We start from the raw sequence: 20,056 nt of genomic DNA on the forward strand, positions 1-20,056 counted from the left end.
ATAATCACAGAATGGGCATAATAATGGTAGGTACCCTACTGACCACCTAAGGGCAGTTACAAGGATTCTGTTAGCTGATACCTGCAAAGTCCTTGGGACACAGTACATACTCAATAAAAGCTGGCCACTACTAAAAGTCCATATTAGATCACAAGGAGGAAATCAGAGTGCAAAGGACTATCATGCATAGCAGTGGGAACTGAAAGCTAACAACCTTAACAGCAAAAGGGAAATGTAAAGGCACAGATAACCAAGTATATAGGTGGAAATGTGTTTGATGGGAGAAGACAAAATGTATATTTGGCAAGTCTAAGGCCAGTCAACATTTTTCTAAATTGACTTTTAAACCCTAGGATTCTAATAAAACTAACCAATAATGATGCCATTCACATTTCTTCTATAATGGATCATCATTGGTTAGTTTTATTAGAATCCTAGGGTTTAACAAGTCAATTTAGAAAAATGTTGACTGGCCTTAGACGTGCCAAATATAAATTTTATAAAATTAAAATAAACTTGTATCGTTCAAATCTCATGACATTTATTCAGAGCAGAACTGGATTTAATGAGAGTAGAACCTATTATTCAATATTCAATCTTGAATCCTGAGAATAAAGATGTAAACATAATCCCAATTGAATGCATTAGCTAATTGGTTTTCTTAGCTATTACTATCAATACCTGTTTTTTGGCCAATTTATACATAAAATAGAAATTTATTTCATAGTAAATTCAAATGCATACGCAACAACCAGACCCTCTATTATCAAGTACATGAATTGACAAAATGCGTTAGGACTGTGCTGCGTGCTGCAATGGCTACCCTGCTGGGGATAGGTGTTGTCTGAAGGGAAGTATCCTCAGTGCCAAAGCAGAAAACCAGGCACTGTGAGGGTGGATCTAAGCAAGGCTGTCAGGGCCTCCCCTTTGCCATGTCTCTCCCCTACTAGACTTGACTGTGAGAAGGGACCTTGCATTTTGTTCTGCCCAACCCCTAGCAGCAAGCCTGGTAAGTGATTCCTCAATGTTGGGATTAAAGAGGGCCCAATCTTCATCAACAGTCCAAGAGCCAGGAAGACAGGATCAATACACTCTCCTTAGAAACCAGATTATAAAGATTGGCATCACTCTCACTCTCGGTGTTTATTTCCCTGTGGTTATCTCCTAGCAGATAAAACACAGCTTTAGTTAGGCTCTGCCGTAGATTTGATTCACAGCCAGTGAGGGGTCCACAGCCTTGGAGGGGAAACAGTGCCTCCTAGAGGCCAACATGTTGGTGGCAGGAGTAATTTGTTAAGAGACCTGAGGAGGTACATCCTGGGGACACAATGATGATATTATGGTCCAGTTGATCCCTCTCCACTGGGATCTTCTCCTTCAAGTATAAAGTCTGAAAGTCTGTGGCTCATTTTTACTTGAAAAGTGTCATTTTTTTTTTACAGAATCATTTGAAACATTGCTAACCTGTTAATCATGATTCCTTTCAATTCCTTCAACTTCAACTTGGTGCTAAAGTCTGATTATTTGTTTCCCCCTACAAATTCTGTTGAAATCCTAGCACCCAATGTGATGGCACTGTAGGTGGGGGCTTTGGGAGGTGATTAGGTCATGAGGGCTCCAAATGGGATTAGTGCCCTCCATAAATGAGGCTCTTGCCCCTTCTGCCTTGTGAGGACACAACAAAAAGACAAAGGTCTGTGAACCAGGAAGTGGATCCTCGCCAGACATGGAATCTGCCAGCACCTCGATCTTGGGCCTCCAGCCACCAGAACTGGTAGAAAATAAATTTCTGTTGTTTATAAGCCACCCAGTCTATGGTATTCTGTTACAGTGGCTCAAATGGAGTAAGACCCTTGGATAATAACAAACTAGCGCTGATGACCCTTGGCTTCAATTTGATGAGAGGACATAAGCTAAAGTTGGCTAGTTCAGTTTAATGGAAAAAAAAAAAAGCTTATTGAACATACCACCACATACCAGGTACTAAGCACTAAGCTATTATTGAACATTAATGATAACTTATAACTTATATAAGAGCCAAAGTATAGTGTGTGTTTGGACCACTTCTTGAGTTGGTGGATGACTCAATATGAGAAACCAAGACAGCAACCTCTTCTTGTCTACATATGTTCTGGCAAGATCACAGCTTTGTCTCAGACTGGAAACAACTGGGAAACACTGTTACTGGGTGGAGCTCTGTAGCCTATTGGTTAGAGTTCTCCTTCTAACAAATTATCTACTTCTCCAAAGTGGGAGAGCTTACCTGAGGGAAGTACTGGGGTTAAGCTATGGCAGTGGTCAGGACCAGCCAATGACATGCCCAGGGATAGATGTGGAAAATCAGGAGAGGGCACAGGCTCTGCAGTCACAAAAATCTCAGCTCAAATCCCAGTAATTGAGCTTTGTGACCTTCGCAAGTTACTTAACCTCGCTCTTTCAACCATTTCCTTTTGCATAAAGGGGATGAAAGTCAGGAGGTTGAGACAGTTAATGAAGGCAATATATGAAAAGTGCGCAGCACAAGAAATTGTTGGCAGTAATTGTTAGGAAATAATACCAACTACCGGGGCTTCCCTGGTGGCGCAGTGGTTGAAAGTCCGCCTGCCGATGCGGGGGACACGGGTTCGTGCCCCGGTCCGGGAGGATCCCACGTGCCGCGGAGCGGCTGGGCCCGTGAGCCACGGCCGTTGAGCCTGTGCGTCCGGAGCCTGCGCTCCGCAGCGGGAGAGGCCACAGCAGTGAGAAGCCCGCGTACCGCAAAAATAATAATAATAATACCAGCTACGACTAAACTCAAGTAAAACTGAACAGTCCAAAGGGTCTTTGCAACAGGATGCACCAAATCTCCTGTCCTCCCACCTCCCTTACACTCTGTAAGCCAAGATAAAGGAGAACATAAGCAGCAATAATGAGGGAACATTCATTAAGCACACCTTCTAACTGGACCAGGATGGACACCTGACCCAAGCTGAGCCAGTCAGATTCCCAGAGTCATCCTGTGTCAGTTACTGGGAGCTGAGCTGTGAGGTTACATTGAGAACGGGCTGGGGTCTGGTCAGTGGCCAAAGCCACTTGCAAGCCTGGAAGCAGAGAGGCTGTGAGTCAGCACAGAAAGCAGGAGAATGGAATAGACTCATTGAAAAAAGCACAGACGAGATTATGAAGCCTGACATATCTAGACACACACACACTCACACACGCTACCTGCATGTCCACTCTCCAGTTCTCATGAGGCCAGGCTGTACTTCCTAAAGATTTCCTTGAAGATTCCCCTATATCCTTACAAGAGACTCTTCTTTGACCTGAGTTCTTTTGAAGACTCAGGATGGACCCCAGACTCTCACAGAACTTCTTCACAACCTTACGTGACGCAATTTCAGAATAACAGGAATAGAAGCACCATCATGGTTGAGGTGAAAACTGAACCAGAGGGAGGATGGAGGATGTAGAGATAGAGATGTAAGTATAAACCTTGGTATCTACATGTTTTAAATTTTGTTCTTTTCAGAGACCCAGAGGTCTCTGACAGTGAACTGTCATTTAAAAGTGTGAGCAAGAGGGCTTCCCTGGTGGCGCAGTGGTTGAGAGTCTGCCTGCCAATGCAGGGGATGCGGGTTCGAGCCCTGGTCTGGGAGGATCCCACATGCCGTGGAGCGACTAGGCCCGTGAGCCACAATGACTGAGCCTGTGCATCTGAAGCCTGTGCTCTGCAACAAGAGAGGCCGTGACAGTGAGAGGACCGCGCACTGCGATGAAGAGTGGCCCCCACTAGCCGCAACTAGAGAAAGCCCTTGCACAGAAACGAAGACCCAACACACCCAAAATTAAATAAATAAATAAATAAATTTATAAAAGTGTGAGCAAGAGGCAAGCTACTGAATGAGCAGAGGACTTGCATTTGCATCTCAGTGGGGCTGTTACTGATCTTTACTACTTTAAAAAAAATGTACTCATTCATTCGTCCATTTATATCTTAAGCATTTTGTGAAAGAGATGATACATCCTAGGAGTATTTGATAATGTGAGGGATTGAGAAAGGTCACAGATATGTATCTCAGGAATGTCCTGGTCCTAAGGTACTCTTTTAAAAGAAATACCTGACTATGAAGGGAAGGAGGCAGGGGAGGTATCTAAACCTGGGAAGACTTCTGGATCCCCAAGACAAACTCATACATGTTAAGGGTTAAATTTATTTCCTACCACTGTTCTTTCTTCATCTGCTTTGCCCTTCCTAAATTACCTCGTGCCACAGGACCCTCATAGTGCTTACTCGGAAACCCACTCAGGAGTACCCTTCCCGGATAGTACCTAATGGGCCTCTCACAATTAAAATGTTCATTCTAGCAAAGCATGGCTCTCATTTAGCTCCTGAGGTATATGACAATTAATTCACACTAATATATGAAGGACCGTTAAGCATGAAGAGAATGTACTCTTTTCATTGATATTTGCATTTTAAAAGAAGATGTTTGGCCTTCCCTGGTGGCCCAGTGGTTGACAGTCTGCCTGCCGATGCAGGGGACACGGGTTCGTGCCCGGGTCCGGGAAGATCCCACATGCTGCGGAGCGGCTGGGCCCGTGAGCCATGGCCGTTGGGCCTGCGCGTCCGGAGCCTGTGCTCCGCAACGGGAGGGGCCACAACAGTGAGAGGCCCGCGTACCGCAAAAAAAAAAAAAAAAAAAGATGTTTGTTGACCCAAAAGGCTAAAAGAAGATGTTTGTTGACCCAAAAGGCTAAGTCCTTCATGGCATACTTTTATGCATTGTAAACATCTGTTAGGAAGGTATTTTTTGATCCAAGGGTCCTTCCAGGACCTTTTAAATCACACTGTCTACCCCCATTAGAATATAAGTTTCATGAAAACAGACATTTTTACCTGTTTTCAATCATTGCTGAATCTCCAAAGCCTACAACAGTACATTGCATAGTAATTGCTCAGATAATGTCTGTGGAATTTATAAATGATGATGCCAGGATTCATATCTATCTGGCTTTAAAACTGTAATGTTCTTTCTACTATATGAAACTCTATCTCTTTCTTAAAATTAATCTCTTCACCTACCTTACAGTAAAAGAGAAAAGAAGGAAAGAAAGAATGGAAGGGAGGGAGGAAAGTAGATGGTACCAAGATGGATGAAATGAAATTCAAGTTCAGGCATCAGCTGCAACATGGGGCTCCTTGGGTTTCTCCTCAAAAGCAAACTAATAGTTTTGTCAGGGGCTCCAGATGTTTCTCTTCCAAAACTGTTTCTACCTAATATCTTTTCTAAGCTTGTTATTATTTGTGATTATTTAGAGGAAAAGAAAAGGGGCATGTTTATTTAAAGACAAATTTATCCAGTAAAAATTATGGAACAGTTGAAAGAAGAAAACATGACCCATATCCTTCCACTGAAATATAACCACTCTGAATTCACATCTTACTACATTTCTTTCTAGGCTTCTTCCTATGTATATATTTTAAATACTTACCCAATTTTATTTATTTATTTTATTTAATCTTTTTTTTTTTTTTCTGGCCACCCCATGCAGCTTACAAGATCAGCTTGCAGTAGCTTAGTTCCCCAACCAGGGATCGAACCCTGGCCCCCTGCAGTGGAAGTGCGGAGTCCTAACCACTGGACCGCCAGGGAATTCCCCGTATATTTTAAACTTAGCTACTATCATTCAGTATATACAATTTTGTATCCTGATTTATCACATTTCTATCATCATTTTTTATTTCTCTCATGTACTGATATTATTATTCTCCATGATGTTCAGTGTAAAATTCTGAGTTAAATGAAGTGACATTTTCTGCTGCCAACTGGTATTAAAATTTTATGTTCTTTCATACTGGTTCTGTGACAAGGGAATTTTAAAATTCCAATTCTTATCGTTGGCAGGGGATAGAGTTTTACAATTCTCTCTTTCTCTTAAATATTTTAAAAACTGCAAAGAATCAATAAAACATGGGGTTGTATTTATTTATAATGCTGAGCAGACACCCTTATTCTCTAACCATTTTCCCCTCGATGTCTTTCCAGATTATGATTCCTGGAGGAATTAATAGCCATTACCCCAGAAGAGAACAACTGCCTTGGACTACATGGAGAGGAACACACCCACATATAAAGAAATTTAAGTCAGGTTTTATTTATTTAATATATACATAATGCTATCTTCATCTAGGTAAACAGGACCATTCTACAACAGTTGTACAGATTAATATAGTTTTATATATTAATATACTGTAGAGGTAGTTTTAGTCATACAGCTGAAAGATTTAAGAGAATACAGAATTTCTAAAACCAGCAAAAGGAAACTATGGTGTAGGGACCAGACTAGGGTTTGTAGACCTGTTCTGCTATTTACTAGCTATGTGACCACAAGTGATCAACAAAACAAAACAAATAAACAAAACCCTGTTCCCACAGGTTGGGGAGGGATATTTTAAGATATCAACCATGTTACAGGCTCCTTGGTAGATGTTTTTACAAAGACCATTTAATAATTTAATCCTTAGAATGATGCTATTGGGTTGGCAAGGTGTAGTAAGTGTTTATTCTCCCCTCTTTACTTAAGAGAACCCCAATTTTACTGGGGGTAGCAATATGCTTATACCAAAGCAGAATAACATAATAATGCATTTCCCAGGCTCTCTTGCAACTAAGGCTGGGCAAAGTTCTTAACAAAATAGGTAGAAGTTGAAAGATGGGGCTTCCTGGAAAGGTTTTTATACGAACAGCAGACTGGCAACTACTATTGATTCAGGTAAGAATTATCAATGGATGCTAAAACTGAAGGGTGAAAGTTTGATGAGAAACAGGATATTTATCAATATTAAAGCATATCCCCCCAATTATACTTATTAACATCAAAGGGAAAAAAATAGTTAAATGTACAGTAGAGAAGTTTGGCAGACAACACCTTAAACAGATGATCAAAATTAATATCGCTAATAGTGGGACAAACAAATGTTATGTACCTCCTAAGACGACGCACTGTGAGAAGGGCAGCACTTCTGAGATATTCCTAGCAAAGATGCCAAAGATGCACCATCTGAACTTAATCGGGAAGGTCAGACAGACCCCAATTGTGGGGCATTCCACAAAATAACTGATCTATCCTGTACTATTCCAAATATTGAAATCATAAAAGACAAAGAAAGAGGAACCGTTCCAGACTGAAGATGACTATAGAGACAACATCAAAATGTAGTGTGTAATCCTGGTTTGGATACTGGGCCAGAAAAGAAAATAATTGGGACTCCTGGCAAAATTTGAATAAGGCCTGTGTTATTTAAGAAAATGTTTTTGTTGTTAGGAATTAGACACTGAAGTAAAGGGACATCATGCCTATAAATTCTTCTCCAGATGATTCAGGGGAAAAATGTATATATTTAGAGAGAAAAAAATGATAAAGTAATTGGGGTAAAAATGTTAACGGTTTGATCTGGGTGAAAAATATTTGGGAATTCTTTGTACAATTTTTGCAACCTTTCTTCAATTCTAAAATTAGTTCAGAATAAAAGTTACAAGAGTGAAAAGAGTGGGGAAGGAGAGATAACTTGTTGATAGATAACTTTTGACCTTGACCTTTGCCCTTCTTTCTTTCCAGATAAGGATGCAACTACAACCAGCTTGTAACAAAAAAGATGAAAGCCTCAAGCCAAGTATTTGCTTAGCAGAAAGATTCCAGCTTAGATCCCAGACAATTTGTTTTAAGGCATTCTTTGGTTTTCTGTTGCAAGGCAGAAGGTAATCAAAACAGATATAGCAAAATTAAGTTTAATTTGCCCAAGACTACACCATTCAAAAGTGGCAGGACTAGAATGAAAACCCAGTTCTGTTTAGGCTTGCAAACAAAACATGCCATTTTGACCTATACCATGCTGAAGCCCAGGCTTCGCTCTCTATGAAATGGGAATAAGAATTTTAGCACTCCAGAATGAATCTATAGTGGGAGAGAAATTATAGCAGGGCCTGGCAGAGAGGACAGAGACTCAGATGTTTGCTGAATCAGTAGTTCAGGAAACCAAGCACATCTGTTTTCAGTATTCTGCTATACCGAGCAATTTTTAAGTACTGAAGAAAAAAAAAAAACAACCTGTATTTCTGTGGGTGTAATACTCTAGTTGCAGATATTAGTCAGCAGTTCCATTCAGTTTCTTGGATCTCTTTCACCACTCTCTCCCCTTCCTCTTCTTTGTCTCTTCTCTCCTTCACAGAAGCCTTTCTAACCCCCTCTCATTATCAATCAGCTCCTGCAACTCCATCTCCTACCCCATCCCACCCCTCAAAAAGAGGGAGGGGCTGAGTATGAATTTTGGGAGAAAAGCTCTTTGAACAAAGTGGTTCATTCCACCAGGGAAGGCAGGAGTTAGTCCCCAAGAAGGACCATCCTTCCTAAAACGGCAAGGAAAACTCAAAAACAGGGAGCCTAAGTCTCTGGCCAGACCCGAGTAGCTACCTTCAGGCCAAGATTCCAAAAGCTCCAGGCAGAAGACTGAAAGGTACAGGAAGGCACTGTACTCAGGTCCAACCAACCCATCAGATATGCAACTCTCCTGAAGTTGAAGGACACAGCAGAACTTAGAATCACTAATTCTATTAAAATGAAAGCTGTTAAATTTGTAGTTTCATTGATTTGTTTTAAATGGTTATGAATTCTGAGCTTTGAAAAAAAACAAAGATCTTGATATTTATTATACCATGAAATAAGTATCCAAATGCCAGTAGAGTCATTTTGCTCTGACTCAGAAACCTGAACCAGACCTAGATAGCAGTGCCCTCACAGGAAGGAGATTGGCTGTGGCAATGACCTCTTGAGACCTTGGATTCTGAGCTATTTAGGACCCACTATGCACATACGTGGGAGAGAGGGAGCAGTTTAAGGACTTGGTTGTGGGTCATTTGGGTCTCACAAACTGTGGCCCTGCCCTGGAAAGGCCATGTGTGTATGCGGGTGTTGGAGGTAGGGAGAGCGTAGTGGGAAGCGTAAGCTGGAGCTCTTCTAGTTCTTTATACTACCCATGACTAGTATGGTGTTTGAGATCCTGGGCAGGGCAGCATCATGGAACAGTCAAGCTAAAGAGAAGACTTCTCTCCTCTGCCTCTCTGTGCTCATCATCTTCTCATCTTCCATTCCTCTGCCCATGGACGCCTGATCTGTGGGCAGACAATTAGGTCCACACCCAGCTCCCTCTTCTTTCCTCAAACTGCACGCCAGCTCTGGACCCTCCACCTATTATCTGCGAGTTATTGAGCCTACCCCAATTATTCATACAGTGAATAATTTGCCATCATAGGCCATTGGTTGCTCATAATCAACATAATTAAAGAATTGGAACTGGGGAGAGAGGGGATCTTTGACATGTGGGCTGGCTTTGAAAAGTTCTGTTCCAGGTCAGTTACCATCCTGCTGGCCTGAAGGTCCAATCTACATTGACCGACTGTAGGCTCTTCCAAGAGAGAGCCTACAGGGTCCCCTGCTCTTGTACTCACCTGGGCCACAGACTCAGGCAAATGAGGTGGTCAGCTGCAACTTGCTCTGGGTCGTGAACTGCTGATGAACGTGGCAATGACTCCATACTAAGTCATCTTAAGCTTCCAGGGAATCTTGGCATCACCTAGTAATGCGAACTTCAAAGGACTTAGTCTAGCTGTGCAATGGGGCAGTAAAATCTTCCACCCCATCCTGGCTATTCAGGACCTGCCTGTTCAGCTAGTTATAGATGTTGGGGGAACACAGTGGGTGTGGAGAGGTGACAGTCAAATTCTCTACAGGAGGTAAGAGTGCCTGGGCCTGGAGCTGATAAATTTGTCCTTTAATAAACAGTCTTATAAAAAGTCCGTTGGAAGTGAAAATGAGATTTCCTAGTTAAGGTGTTTCGTAAGTAAGCAATTCTCTTTATTGTATTTTCCAAAGAATGGAAACACACCTGGACTGTACTTTTTTAAAAGAGGGTGTAGATATGGCTTTGCTTGCAGATATAAATACAAAGCAATGTAAAATTACTTTTATTAAATAATGCAACATGATCTCTTGAACCTTTCACACAGCAACAGTACTGATGCGAGCAAATGGTAGTGGCACTGCTGGGAAAATATTTTTTAAAAAAACCTGGCGGGCTTCCTTGGTGGCATAGTGATTAAGAGTCCGCCTGCTAATGCAGGGGACACGGGTTCGCGCCCCGGCCCGGGAAGATCCCACATGCTGCGGAGCGGCTATGCCCATGAGCCATGGCCGCTGAGCCTGCGCGTCCTGAGCAAAAAAATACCAAAAAAAAAAACCCCAAAAACCTGGCAAGCAGTCAAGTCCATCAGGGGATATAGTGAGCATCTATTCTATTTTTCCTATCCTGATAAACTTTCTCCTGGAACAGTAGTCTAGCCCTCCTTTGAAGAAAGTCCCTGTTCCCCTGTTCTTATGCCATATGCTTTGAATTGAGGGGAGGATTCCCACTGCTTGTTTTAGAGGTGGGCGTGTGAATCAAGGCCAATCAGAGCACCTCACACACAGGGCTATAGGAATTGGCCCAACACAAAGACACGTGCCCCAATAAGATCCAGTGAGTCATAAGAGGACTTTTGCTGAGATTCTAAGGAGAGAGGTGAGCAGTCTTCCTTGATGAACTTGGTCCTGGGAGGTTATAGGACTGCAGGAACTGACAGCCAACTTGCCCTTGTACAGAGCCAGAGAAAGAAACCAATATAAAGAGCAGAGTCCAGATATAATGAAAGCCCAGATCCTGGAGAGATTATCTTGATGCCCCAGATCAAGTCATACCTGAAGTATCAGACTTTTCAGTAACATGAGCCAATAAAGTTTGAGTTGAGTACTATTATAGGGTAATATCTTTAAATGTTCGGTTGTTAAGAAATTGATGATATACACCAAAGGTATCTGAGTCTCCACTCTAACCTTTATTAAGTACTTACTCTGCTTCATGTACTACAGTACTAAGCACATTAAAGCTATTATCTAATAAAATTCTAACAACAACCATATGAGGAAGATACTATTATTGTTCTTCTCAAAACAGGTAGAGCAGAAATTTGCATCCTGGACTCTAGAGCATGTGAAACTACTTGACTGTTCCAAGTGCTTGCCTTGGTCATGTTTCGCATCTCCTAAGAGAGGTGGCTGTCCAACATTTTAGCCTCTGAATCTTTTTGTTCAAATGACATAGGAAGTATAAACAAATGAAATCAATCAAATGGAGCAGGATGGGGGCCCAGAACCCTCTTTCTTGCACCCTCCTCTTCCAAGGAATTCCTAGGGCTTTAAAAAATATTTTTAAAGCGTTTCATGGAACACAATAAGAAAGGATGAGGAATACCTCTTCTTGTATGGAACCATTTCCAAGATATATTAAATGGGAAAAAGTAAGGTGTAAAACAGTGTGTACAATGTGCTACATTTATTTGTGTTATTAAAAGCGAGAGACTCCATATGCATATATGTATATCTGGAAGGATAAACAATAATTGTCTATATTAATTGCCTGGGTGGCCAAGGAATAGTAGGGAGACTTTTTGCTAAATACCCTTTTGTACTTTAGATTTTAACCATATGAATGTATTACCTGTCTTAGAGAAGAAGAAGGAGTCTACGATGATGACAATAACCGCATTAGTGTAACGAATTTCAAACAAAAGTAAGCTTGCCACTGGGATGTTGAGATGATTCTCCCAATGGGATGCTATCTGATTCTAAAAATTTAAGTCCTTCCCCAGACGTTTGTCTTTACATATGACTAAGTGTTAATTACTAAGTTGGTTACTGAAAGCCAACAAAATACTCATAAAATAAAATTAGTTAATACAATTTTCTGAGGACCCCGTTTCAGACTCTATTGAGGAAGTCTGGCTGCCATGCAATGCAGCAACACTGCAGAATTTCTGCTTTCATGCATACAAGCTGAAAGTGGGAATTTCCTCATTTGGGGAGTTCATTCATCCATTAAAGAGCTACTAAGTGCTGTCCGTGCATCAGATACTGTGCTTAAGCACTGAAGATATAGCAATTTACAAAACGGCTAAAATCCCTACCCTTAAGGGTTTACATTCAGGTGATGGTGGGGAAATACACAATAAACAAGATTCCATTCATGCTATGATGAACATTTCTTCACATTTTATGAAACCTAAAATTGGGATGTGTCTTTTGGTGGATGGCATCTTAGAGTCAGCAGCGTTTTTGGTTTTTTTTCTTTCCTTCTTTCTCTGAGGTGAACTTGATGGCATCTTAAGAGAATAAGGTAGCAGACTGATAAGTGCTACAGAGGAAAATAAGCAGAGCAGAGGAAGGAGGAGTATGGGGAGGTTGCAACGTAAAACAGTCAGGAGAGACCCAAGTGGCCTTTGAGCAGACTTAAATAAGGTGAAGGGAGTAAGGCATTTCTCCATGTGGGTAGAGTAGCAAACAACCAAAACACAGGAAAAAACAAGCACAAAGGCCATGAGGGGAAATCAAATTTCAGGAACACAAGCAAGCCAGTGTTGCTAGACTAGAAGGAATAAAGCAGGAGGTAGGGTCAGAGAGACAACAGAGGGGCCAGACTACACAGGAACTTGTAGACCACCTTCCTACTTAGTGCCTTGAGTCTAGAGAGGTCAGATAGCATAGTACATAAGAGCACAGGCTTTGGAGTTAGATTGCCACTTTATGTCCCAGCTGTGCCACTTCCTAGTGGTATGACATCAGGCAAGTTACTCTCTGTGCCTGCTTCGCCATCTGAAAAATGGGGCTAATGACGCTATCCATAAGGTTGTTGTGAGGATCAAGTAAATCATTTTATGTAAAGTCCTTTGAATAGATAGTCTAGCAAAGATAGAGCACGAATGTTTTTGATACTGTTACTATTGATTGGTTATGAATTTCAATTGCTGTTTCATCATTATCACTTTATTTTGCTGTGTGTTGTTTGATTAATGAATAAAATTAATACATAATGTTATCAGAAATATTGTTGAACCCTGATTTTCCAGTAACTAGTCTTTAAAAACCTGTATGTGATATATTTCAAACACAAATTATCACCTCCACTCATCCTCCTAAGTAGGTATGGACAACATCCCACCCTATCACCACCACCCTCAATCAAAACATAATCTTGTGCAATGATATTTCATTGTTATTGTTGAGTTTGCCACTAGAAAGTAAGAAAGGATGGGGAAAGTGGGCCACTGAGGAGAGCGACTGAACTAGGGGATCGTAAGGAAGCAATTCTAAAAGTGGATTTCAAACCAATGAATTTTGTTAGTTGCTCTGTTGTCAGAAAAATAATTTTGATTTACCCAAGTTAAAATTTTGGATTATACGCATTTTAATGATTCATGACATTCTTATACTGAATATTTAGACTTAAGAAAGTGAGAAGTATAAGGGTGTAAGTCAGGCAGTCACAATGTTTTCATGTTTTCTCTTCCTTTATGGTGCTTGAGCATCTGCCATGTAAAAGGAATTATGCTAGATCATTAAAGGGTACAAATAGGAACGAGACATGGTCTCTGACTTTTCTCTATAAAATCAGTGGAACTGGATTTGCATGTAATCTCCTTTCTCTTTTCAGTCCATTTCATGGCTGCTCCCCTTTCAGACGCCCGATTGGGGGAAAAATTAGGCACTGTACCCTCTCTGCCTCCTCTTTTTCCTGGAAGCATCAAGCGGCTCTACCCCTTCCCAGACACCAGGAGAGAGGCAAGACTGTGAGGTCAAGGGGAAATCTGGGGGCTCCACCCTCATTTCCTCTGTCCCAGACTGCCCACTTCTCCTGCCCATAGTCCTTCCTGGCCAGTGGAGGCTGTTAGGGAAGAAAACAGGTCAAGTGAAGGGAAAACTCATAGTACGCTGTTAGTGACTTACTACATTCAGCAAAATTTAAAACAAAGCAGGGCATTTTGAAAAGGGCGGTGTCTTAAAATAATTCTGCTAAGATGTCAAGGCGCTGCTTTTTATTACCAAATAATACATGTGGTAGACATCCATGAGCCCCACTTGACCTCAGAGCTTTATCTCTGATAGTGGGGTAGAGTGGGGCACAGGGAGGAGGTGAGGAGAGGCTCAGGGAGGGGTAAGGCTTAGGGACTGGGTGAAGTTCTTTGCACACATTACCTGGTAATAAAAATGCTGAGCATTTATTGGTTACTTTTTTTAGGCTGCAATGAAATGCCCCCACGGAAAATGTCTGAAGCAAAACGTCAAGTGTCCAGTTTTAAAGCAGAGGACAATGCTTAGTGTACAGTATTTTGGGCAGTATGATCCCCACTGTTCTCCAAGTCACCCAGGCTTAAAATCTTGGCACTAGGAACATGCACCAGAGCCTTTGTGATATGTGTTATCTGCAATCCCACTTTACGGATGAAAAAAGGACCTTCTTCCTTAGCATTATACTCATATTTCCTTTAATGTTTTGTTCGTGTATCCATTAATATCACCTTTTATGGGACAATGCTAAGCCACAGAGATATAAAAATGAATAACATAGTTGTGCCCTTAACAGTCCGGTTCAACAGGCATTTATTGAGAGCTTCCCGCATATCAACAACTGCAAAGTGCTAGCATATACATACGTATCTGGATTTCAGGAAGAGCTTTCAGAAGATGCCAGAGTTAAGTCTTAAGGAACTATGGGGCTTCCCTGGTGGCGCAGTGGTTAAGAATCCGCCTGCCAATGCAGGGGACACGGGTTCAAGCCCTGGTCTGGGAAGATCCCACATGCTGTGGAGCAACTAAGCCCATGCGCCACAACTACTGAACCTGTGCTCTAGAGCCCGTGAGCCACATCTACTGAGCCCACGCACCACAACTACTGAAGCCCACAAGCCTAGAGCCCATGCTCTGCAACAAGAGAAGCCACCGCAATGAGAAGCCCGCGCACCGCAACTAAGAGTAGCCCCCACTCGCGGCATCTGGAGGAAGACTGTGAGCAGCAACAAAGACCCAACACAGCCAAAAATAAATAAAAATAAATTAAAAAAAAAAAGTCTTAAGGAACTAGCAGGAGTTTCCTTGATGAAGTGGAGGGAGGGGAAGGGCATATCCAGGCATATATCCAGAGTATGTGAGGGAGACAGGAGCTAGAAAGACAGGCAAGAGCCAGAACATAATAGGCCTGTACACCAAGCTAAGGAGTTTGGATTTTATTATGGAGAGAATGGGCAACCACTGGAGGACTTTCAGAAGAAGATCAACACAGACAGATGTTTTGTTATTGTTAGGCTCACCCAAGGGTGGACTGCAGATGACTGGAAGGAAGCCAGGGCGTGAATGCAGACAAACTAGTTAGGAAGCTATTGCCATAATCTTGGTGAAAAATGACAACATAAACTATGTCAGAAGCAGAGAGCATGGAGAGCAGAGACCTATTTGAGCAATATTCTATAAATAGACATGACAGGATTGACTACTGAACACATGGGGGTGCAATCCAGAGTTTCAGATTCCTCCCAGCTTCCTCCTTCTAGCTTAGGCAATTATTTGGCTAATGGTACCAAAGAGCGTGTCAGGGCACAAAGAAAAAGCACATTGATTTTGTTTTCTTTAAGGGAGGCCGGGGAATCTGAGACCTGTGGGGCATCCAAGTGGAGACGTGTATTAATCAGTTAGCTAACTAGACCCTGCGCTTTTTAGGTTCAAGATATTTATTTACAAGACTACTCCATAAGCGTGTGTACCTGGCACTCTCATTTCGAAAGAAACAAGGCATACCGATTTGAAAAATGCCATTTTTCATGCTAAAATAAAAACCACACCGAAAATGTAGGGGTTTAGAGTTAATAACAAAACGTCATGCTACTAGCTGCCGAACTGACACGGCAGATCAATGTATTTTCTCTAGTAAGTTAAATGCAGGGTTCGAGTGGTTTCCTCCCCACACCACAGGAAAATAGCGGTGTACCTGGTATTTAGATCCAGGAATTCCTTTTAGCAGGTTGGAAGAGCAAGAGCTGAGAAATGCGCCCTCCTGTGGCAGTGGAATGAGGGGGCTCTAGCAACCTTTTTACCACCAAACAAAGCCCTGTAAAGAAATGCAATATGCGGGGACAAGAAGGCCACAACGCCGGTACTGCTACACCGCGAAACCAAAAGAACCCTTCCAGGGGCCGGGAACCCTTACCTGTCACGTCGGCCGAAGGAAAATTTCACTTTCGACTCAACAAAATACGACCCCAGATTTGACAGCTTGCACTACGTCCGGCGACAATTAAACACCCTGCAAGCCAAAATGCGTACACTATCCGGATCCTCTCCAGCTGGCAGGGCAGGGCTCGGACCAAATGGGTGGTTGGGACCAGCCCGAGCGACCAGCGCAGGGCTGGGGTAGGAGGCGTGTCCTTGCGGAGGGAGGCGGGGCCTGAGCAGTGGGCGGGGCTTGGGCGGACCCAGGCTACCGGCCTCCTCTCGCCTGCTTTCCCCCTTGGCTTCGCCCTTCGAGCAGCCACGTAATGCCACGTCCCCGCGCATGCGCATTTCGACAGGTGGTGGAGGCTGTTTCCGGGCTTAGGGGGCTGGAGCTGCTGCCGAGTAAGAGGCGGTGTTGGCGGCGGCCGGAGAGCGCTGAGTGCGGGCTTGGGGGGCCAGGCCCTGCGGAGGACAGGGGAAGTTATCTTTTCTTTCCCGACGGGGCCGGTGGAGCCGGTGGCTGAGCGGCAAGATGAATTTCCTCCGCGGGGTTATGGGGGGTCAGAGTGCCGGACCCCAGCACACAGAAGCTGAGACGGTGAGAGGAGCGGCGGGTCCGGGACTTGGGAAGGGTCCGGGCAGGAACTGGGACGGAGGACTCGGGGGCCCGGAGGTCACGTCCCGCGCGTCACTGGGCCGGGAGTCCAAACGCCTCCTCCCCCTTTGCCCCTGTGCCTTCCTTCGTCTCCTGAAACCCCCGAGTTATTTCCTCACGCCCCCAGCGAAACCCCCAGCGCGGCGGCTCGGCCCTGCTGACAACAGCTCCGCAGGCCGCTTGGTGGTGGTCCGCGGGTGGTGCCGCCCGGGAAGTCATCGATCCGGGGCAGCGGTGGCCCGACCTGTCTCCCACGCCCCTCGGGGCCGCGGGCCTGTCCCTCCCGTTTCGCCAGTGTCTACACTGGCGGTGAGGAAAGTCCAGCTCCCTCCCTCGCGGTCTGGAATGGGGCTTTGGGGAAGACAGCAAGAAGGTTTAAAACCCAGCTGTTGACCAGAGCAGTTGGCTAAGAATAATACGATAGTTTGGGCACGAAGCTGCCTGCCCCTGTCCCTTTAATTGGAGACAGGTCGTTCTGCCAGGTGTTATTAGTTCGGACCCCGTTTTTCAGTCTTACCCAACTATTTGGGAAATACTCCCTCGGACGTTGTAGGGATCTTTCGCGCTCAAACTGCTTTGGAAACACATTTCCCTTCCATTCACCCCATTCAGAAGTCTGAACTCGTGGTAACAGGATTTGCAGCGTCACTTTAAAAAAATTGTTAGCTACTACAAACAGTATTTGATAAGTTGGTTCGATTTTAGGTTTAGGATAAACTTTCTTCGAAGTTTGGTTGTCTATTAGAAATGAGTGTATATGACTTTTTTTAAACTAAGCTTTTAATTTGAGAGTAATTTTAGATCTACAAGAAAGTGACAAGCTACGACCTTTTGGGGGGGCTGCGTTGGGTCTTCGTTGCTGCGCGCGGGCTTTCTCTAGCTGCAGCGAGCGGGGTCTACTCTTCGTTGCGGTGCACGGGCTTCTCATTGCGGTGGCTTCTCGTTGCAGAGCACGGGCTGTAGGTGCGCGGGCTTCAGTAGTTGTGGGACACGGCCTCAGTAGTTGTGGCGCATGGGCTCTAGAGCGCAGGCTCAGTAGTTGTGGTGCAAGGGCTTAGCTGCTCTGCGGCATGTGGGATCTCCCCGGACCAGGGCTCGAACCTGTGTCCCCTGCATTGGTAGGCGGATTCTTAACCACTGCGCCACCAGGGAAGTCCAGAGTATGGCATTTTAAAGGTAAACTTTGGGTAGTATTTGTAGACATTACTGGGTTGTCTATGAACATAGATCCCATGTTCTGTGTTACTGGAATCCTGAAGGGTAAATAATAGCTTTCATTTGTCAAGCCCTTACCTTGTGCTGGGTACTGTGCTCTTTATAGTTCACATTCTCCTTAGATCCCTAACCACCCTGAAAGATAGGTGATAGTATCCTCACTTTACAAATGAAGAAATGAGGCTTAGAGAGGTGAAGTTACCTGACCTAGGTCACACTGCTAGTAATGGAGCAGGGATTCAACCAAAGTTTGCCTTAAATCAAAGCCTAGGCTTTATTGCTGCTGCCCCGTATTTTAATACTTATCTGGGAATTTTGGAAATTTATATAATTATTACAACTCAACTCACAAAATCTGAGTTAGAACTGTTTAAAGCAGAAGCTGAAGGCTGGTGAATCTATCTTCCTTCATTTGAAAATCAGGAGATTTCACATGCAGACACACAAACCGATATTTGGCTTCTCTTGTCCATTCCCACCGTGGCTTCAAGGCAGCTCAGTTGCGCTCTTAGAAGACCACGCTCTCTCCAGGTTACCATAGTCACACAGCCCACCCCTTCAGCTTTTGTTTGTGTATATTATCTGCCTGATATTTTTCTTTGAGGCACCAAGTTTTATAGTGTGGTTTATTAGAGCTTGCTTTGGAGTTAGACCTTGATTTGAATCCTTGCCTTCCACCCCTAATTGGATTGAACAGGCAAGAGATGGCTAAAACCTTATGAGTAAAATGAGGAAAATGCCTACTCTGATGGGTGTAGTGAAGATTAAGTGAAATAAGGAATAGAAAGAGCCTAAGACTTAGTATGTGCTTAATAAAGGCTAATTTTTATTACATGTGTTTAGGGAAAGAATACTCTTTTTGTTATAGTTAGTCTTGGCACAATGACTTCTGTAGAAAAGGTGATGTACATTTAACTGGGTATAGGATTTTAAAGCTGAAAGGCCCTTTGCAGATCATCCAGGTGGAACCCCCTTATTTTACAAGTTAGGAAACTGAGGCACAGGGCACTAAAGCAACTTGCACAGTATGGCAGAGCTGAGACTAGAACACTTTGATCTTGCCATAGTGACTGGAACAACATAACTTTTATATCATGATTTCAAAGTGAAACTTGAGTATCAGATGTGTATCTTGTATATATAAACTGAAAGGAAAGTTGGGGGGAGTCCTTGTTCTTGACTAACTTTGAACGTGTATACTCAAAATTGGAGAACTAATATGTCTTCTGATGAGAATTAATAGTTTATTCTGAGTTACAGTATGAATAAAATTTATTTCACCATCTCATTCCATCAGGAAGAATAATTGGTATAAGGGGTCATGGGTCACTAATTTAGAAGTATTTATAGAGCATCAATAGAGTGTGTTGGTACAATATTAGATCTTTTCATTGGTGATTTGAAGTGACCTGGATATTCCAGTTGCCAGAGCTTAGAATATCTAACTTCTACACTATCGGCTAGTATTTTGTAGGTTTGTCCATTCCTGCAAAATTAAATTATTTTCATTGTGGTTTTCCATCTTTTTTGCTATTCTCATCTCTTTCCAGTGGAAAGCCTCTTTTCATTGTCTAAATTCTACTTCTCGTTTAAATCCATCATCGATCCCTTCCCTGATTTGCACCCCTTACTTCTTTCCCCCACCAAACTGCATAGAATCTTTCCCCTCTGAGCAATCTTCACAATTTAAGTAGATTGTGCATTTCTTAGGCTCTTTACCATTTTCTACCCTTTAAATCTGTGCCGTCTCTTCTGGACTCTTAAGCGTCTTTTGGGCAGTGTTCATATATATTTTATTTTTATTTTTAATTAATTAATATTTGTGTTGGGTCTTCGTTGCTGCGTACGGGCTTTCTCTAGTTGTGGTGAGCAGGCGTTACTCTTCGTTGTGGTGCGCGGGCTTCTCATTGCGGTGGCTCCTCTTGTTGTGGAGCACGGGCTCTAGGCCCATGGGCTTCAGTAGCTGTGGCACGCGGGCTCAGTAGTTGTGGCACACGGACTTAGTTGCTCCGCAGCATGTGGGATCTTCCCGGACCAGGGCTCGAACCCGTGTCCCCTGCACTGGCAGGTGAATTC

At 43.2% G+C, this 20,056-nt stretch overlaps 2 protein-coding genes across 2 annotated transcripts in view; one reads left to right on the forward strand and one right to left on the reverse strand.

The window, feature by feature from the left end:
• G3BP2 (G3BP stress granule assembly factor 2) overlaps positions 1-16,329 on the reverse strand; it is a 76,852-nt gene extending 60,523 nt beyond the window's left edge. Inside the window, exon 1 of the mRNA XM_060299486.1 lies at positions 16,106-16,329. The gene's annotated coding sequence lies outside the window, so the exon portion shown is untranslated. The remainder of the gene's footprint in view (positions 1-16,105) is intronic.
• A 122-nt stretch (positions 16,330-16,451) lies between these two features.
• USO1 (USO1 vesicle transport factor) overlaps positions 16,452-20,056 on the forward strand; it is a 94,969-nt gene continuing 91,364 nt past the window's right edge. Inside the window, exon 1 of the mRNA XM_030877894.3 lies at positions 16,452-16,708. Within this exon, the coding sequence (XP_030733754.1) occupies positions 16,643-16,708 (66 nt within the window). The 5' untranslated portion in view covers positions 16,452-16,642. The remainder of the gene's footprint in view (positions 16,709-20,056) is intronic.

This window comes from Globicephala melas, chromosome 5, assembly GCF_963455315.2.
Source record: "Globicephala melas chromosome 5, mGloMel1.2, whole genome shotgun sequence".
NCBI classification, from domain to species: domain Eukaryota; kingdom Metazoa; phylum Chordata; class Mammalia; order Artiodactyla; family Delphinidae; genus Globicephala; species Globicephala melas.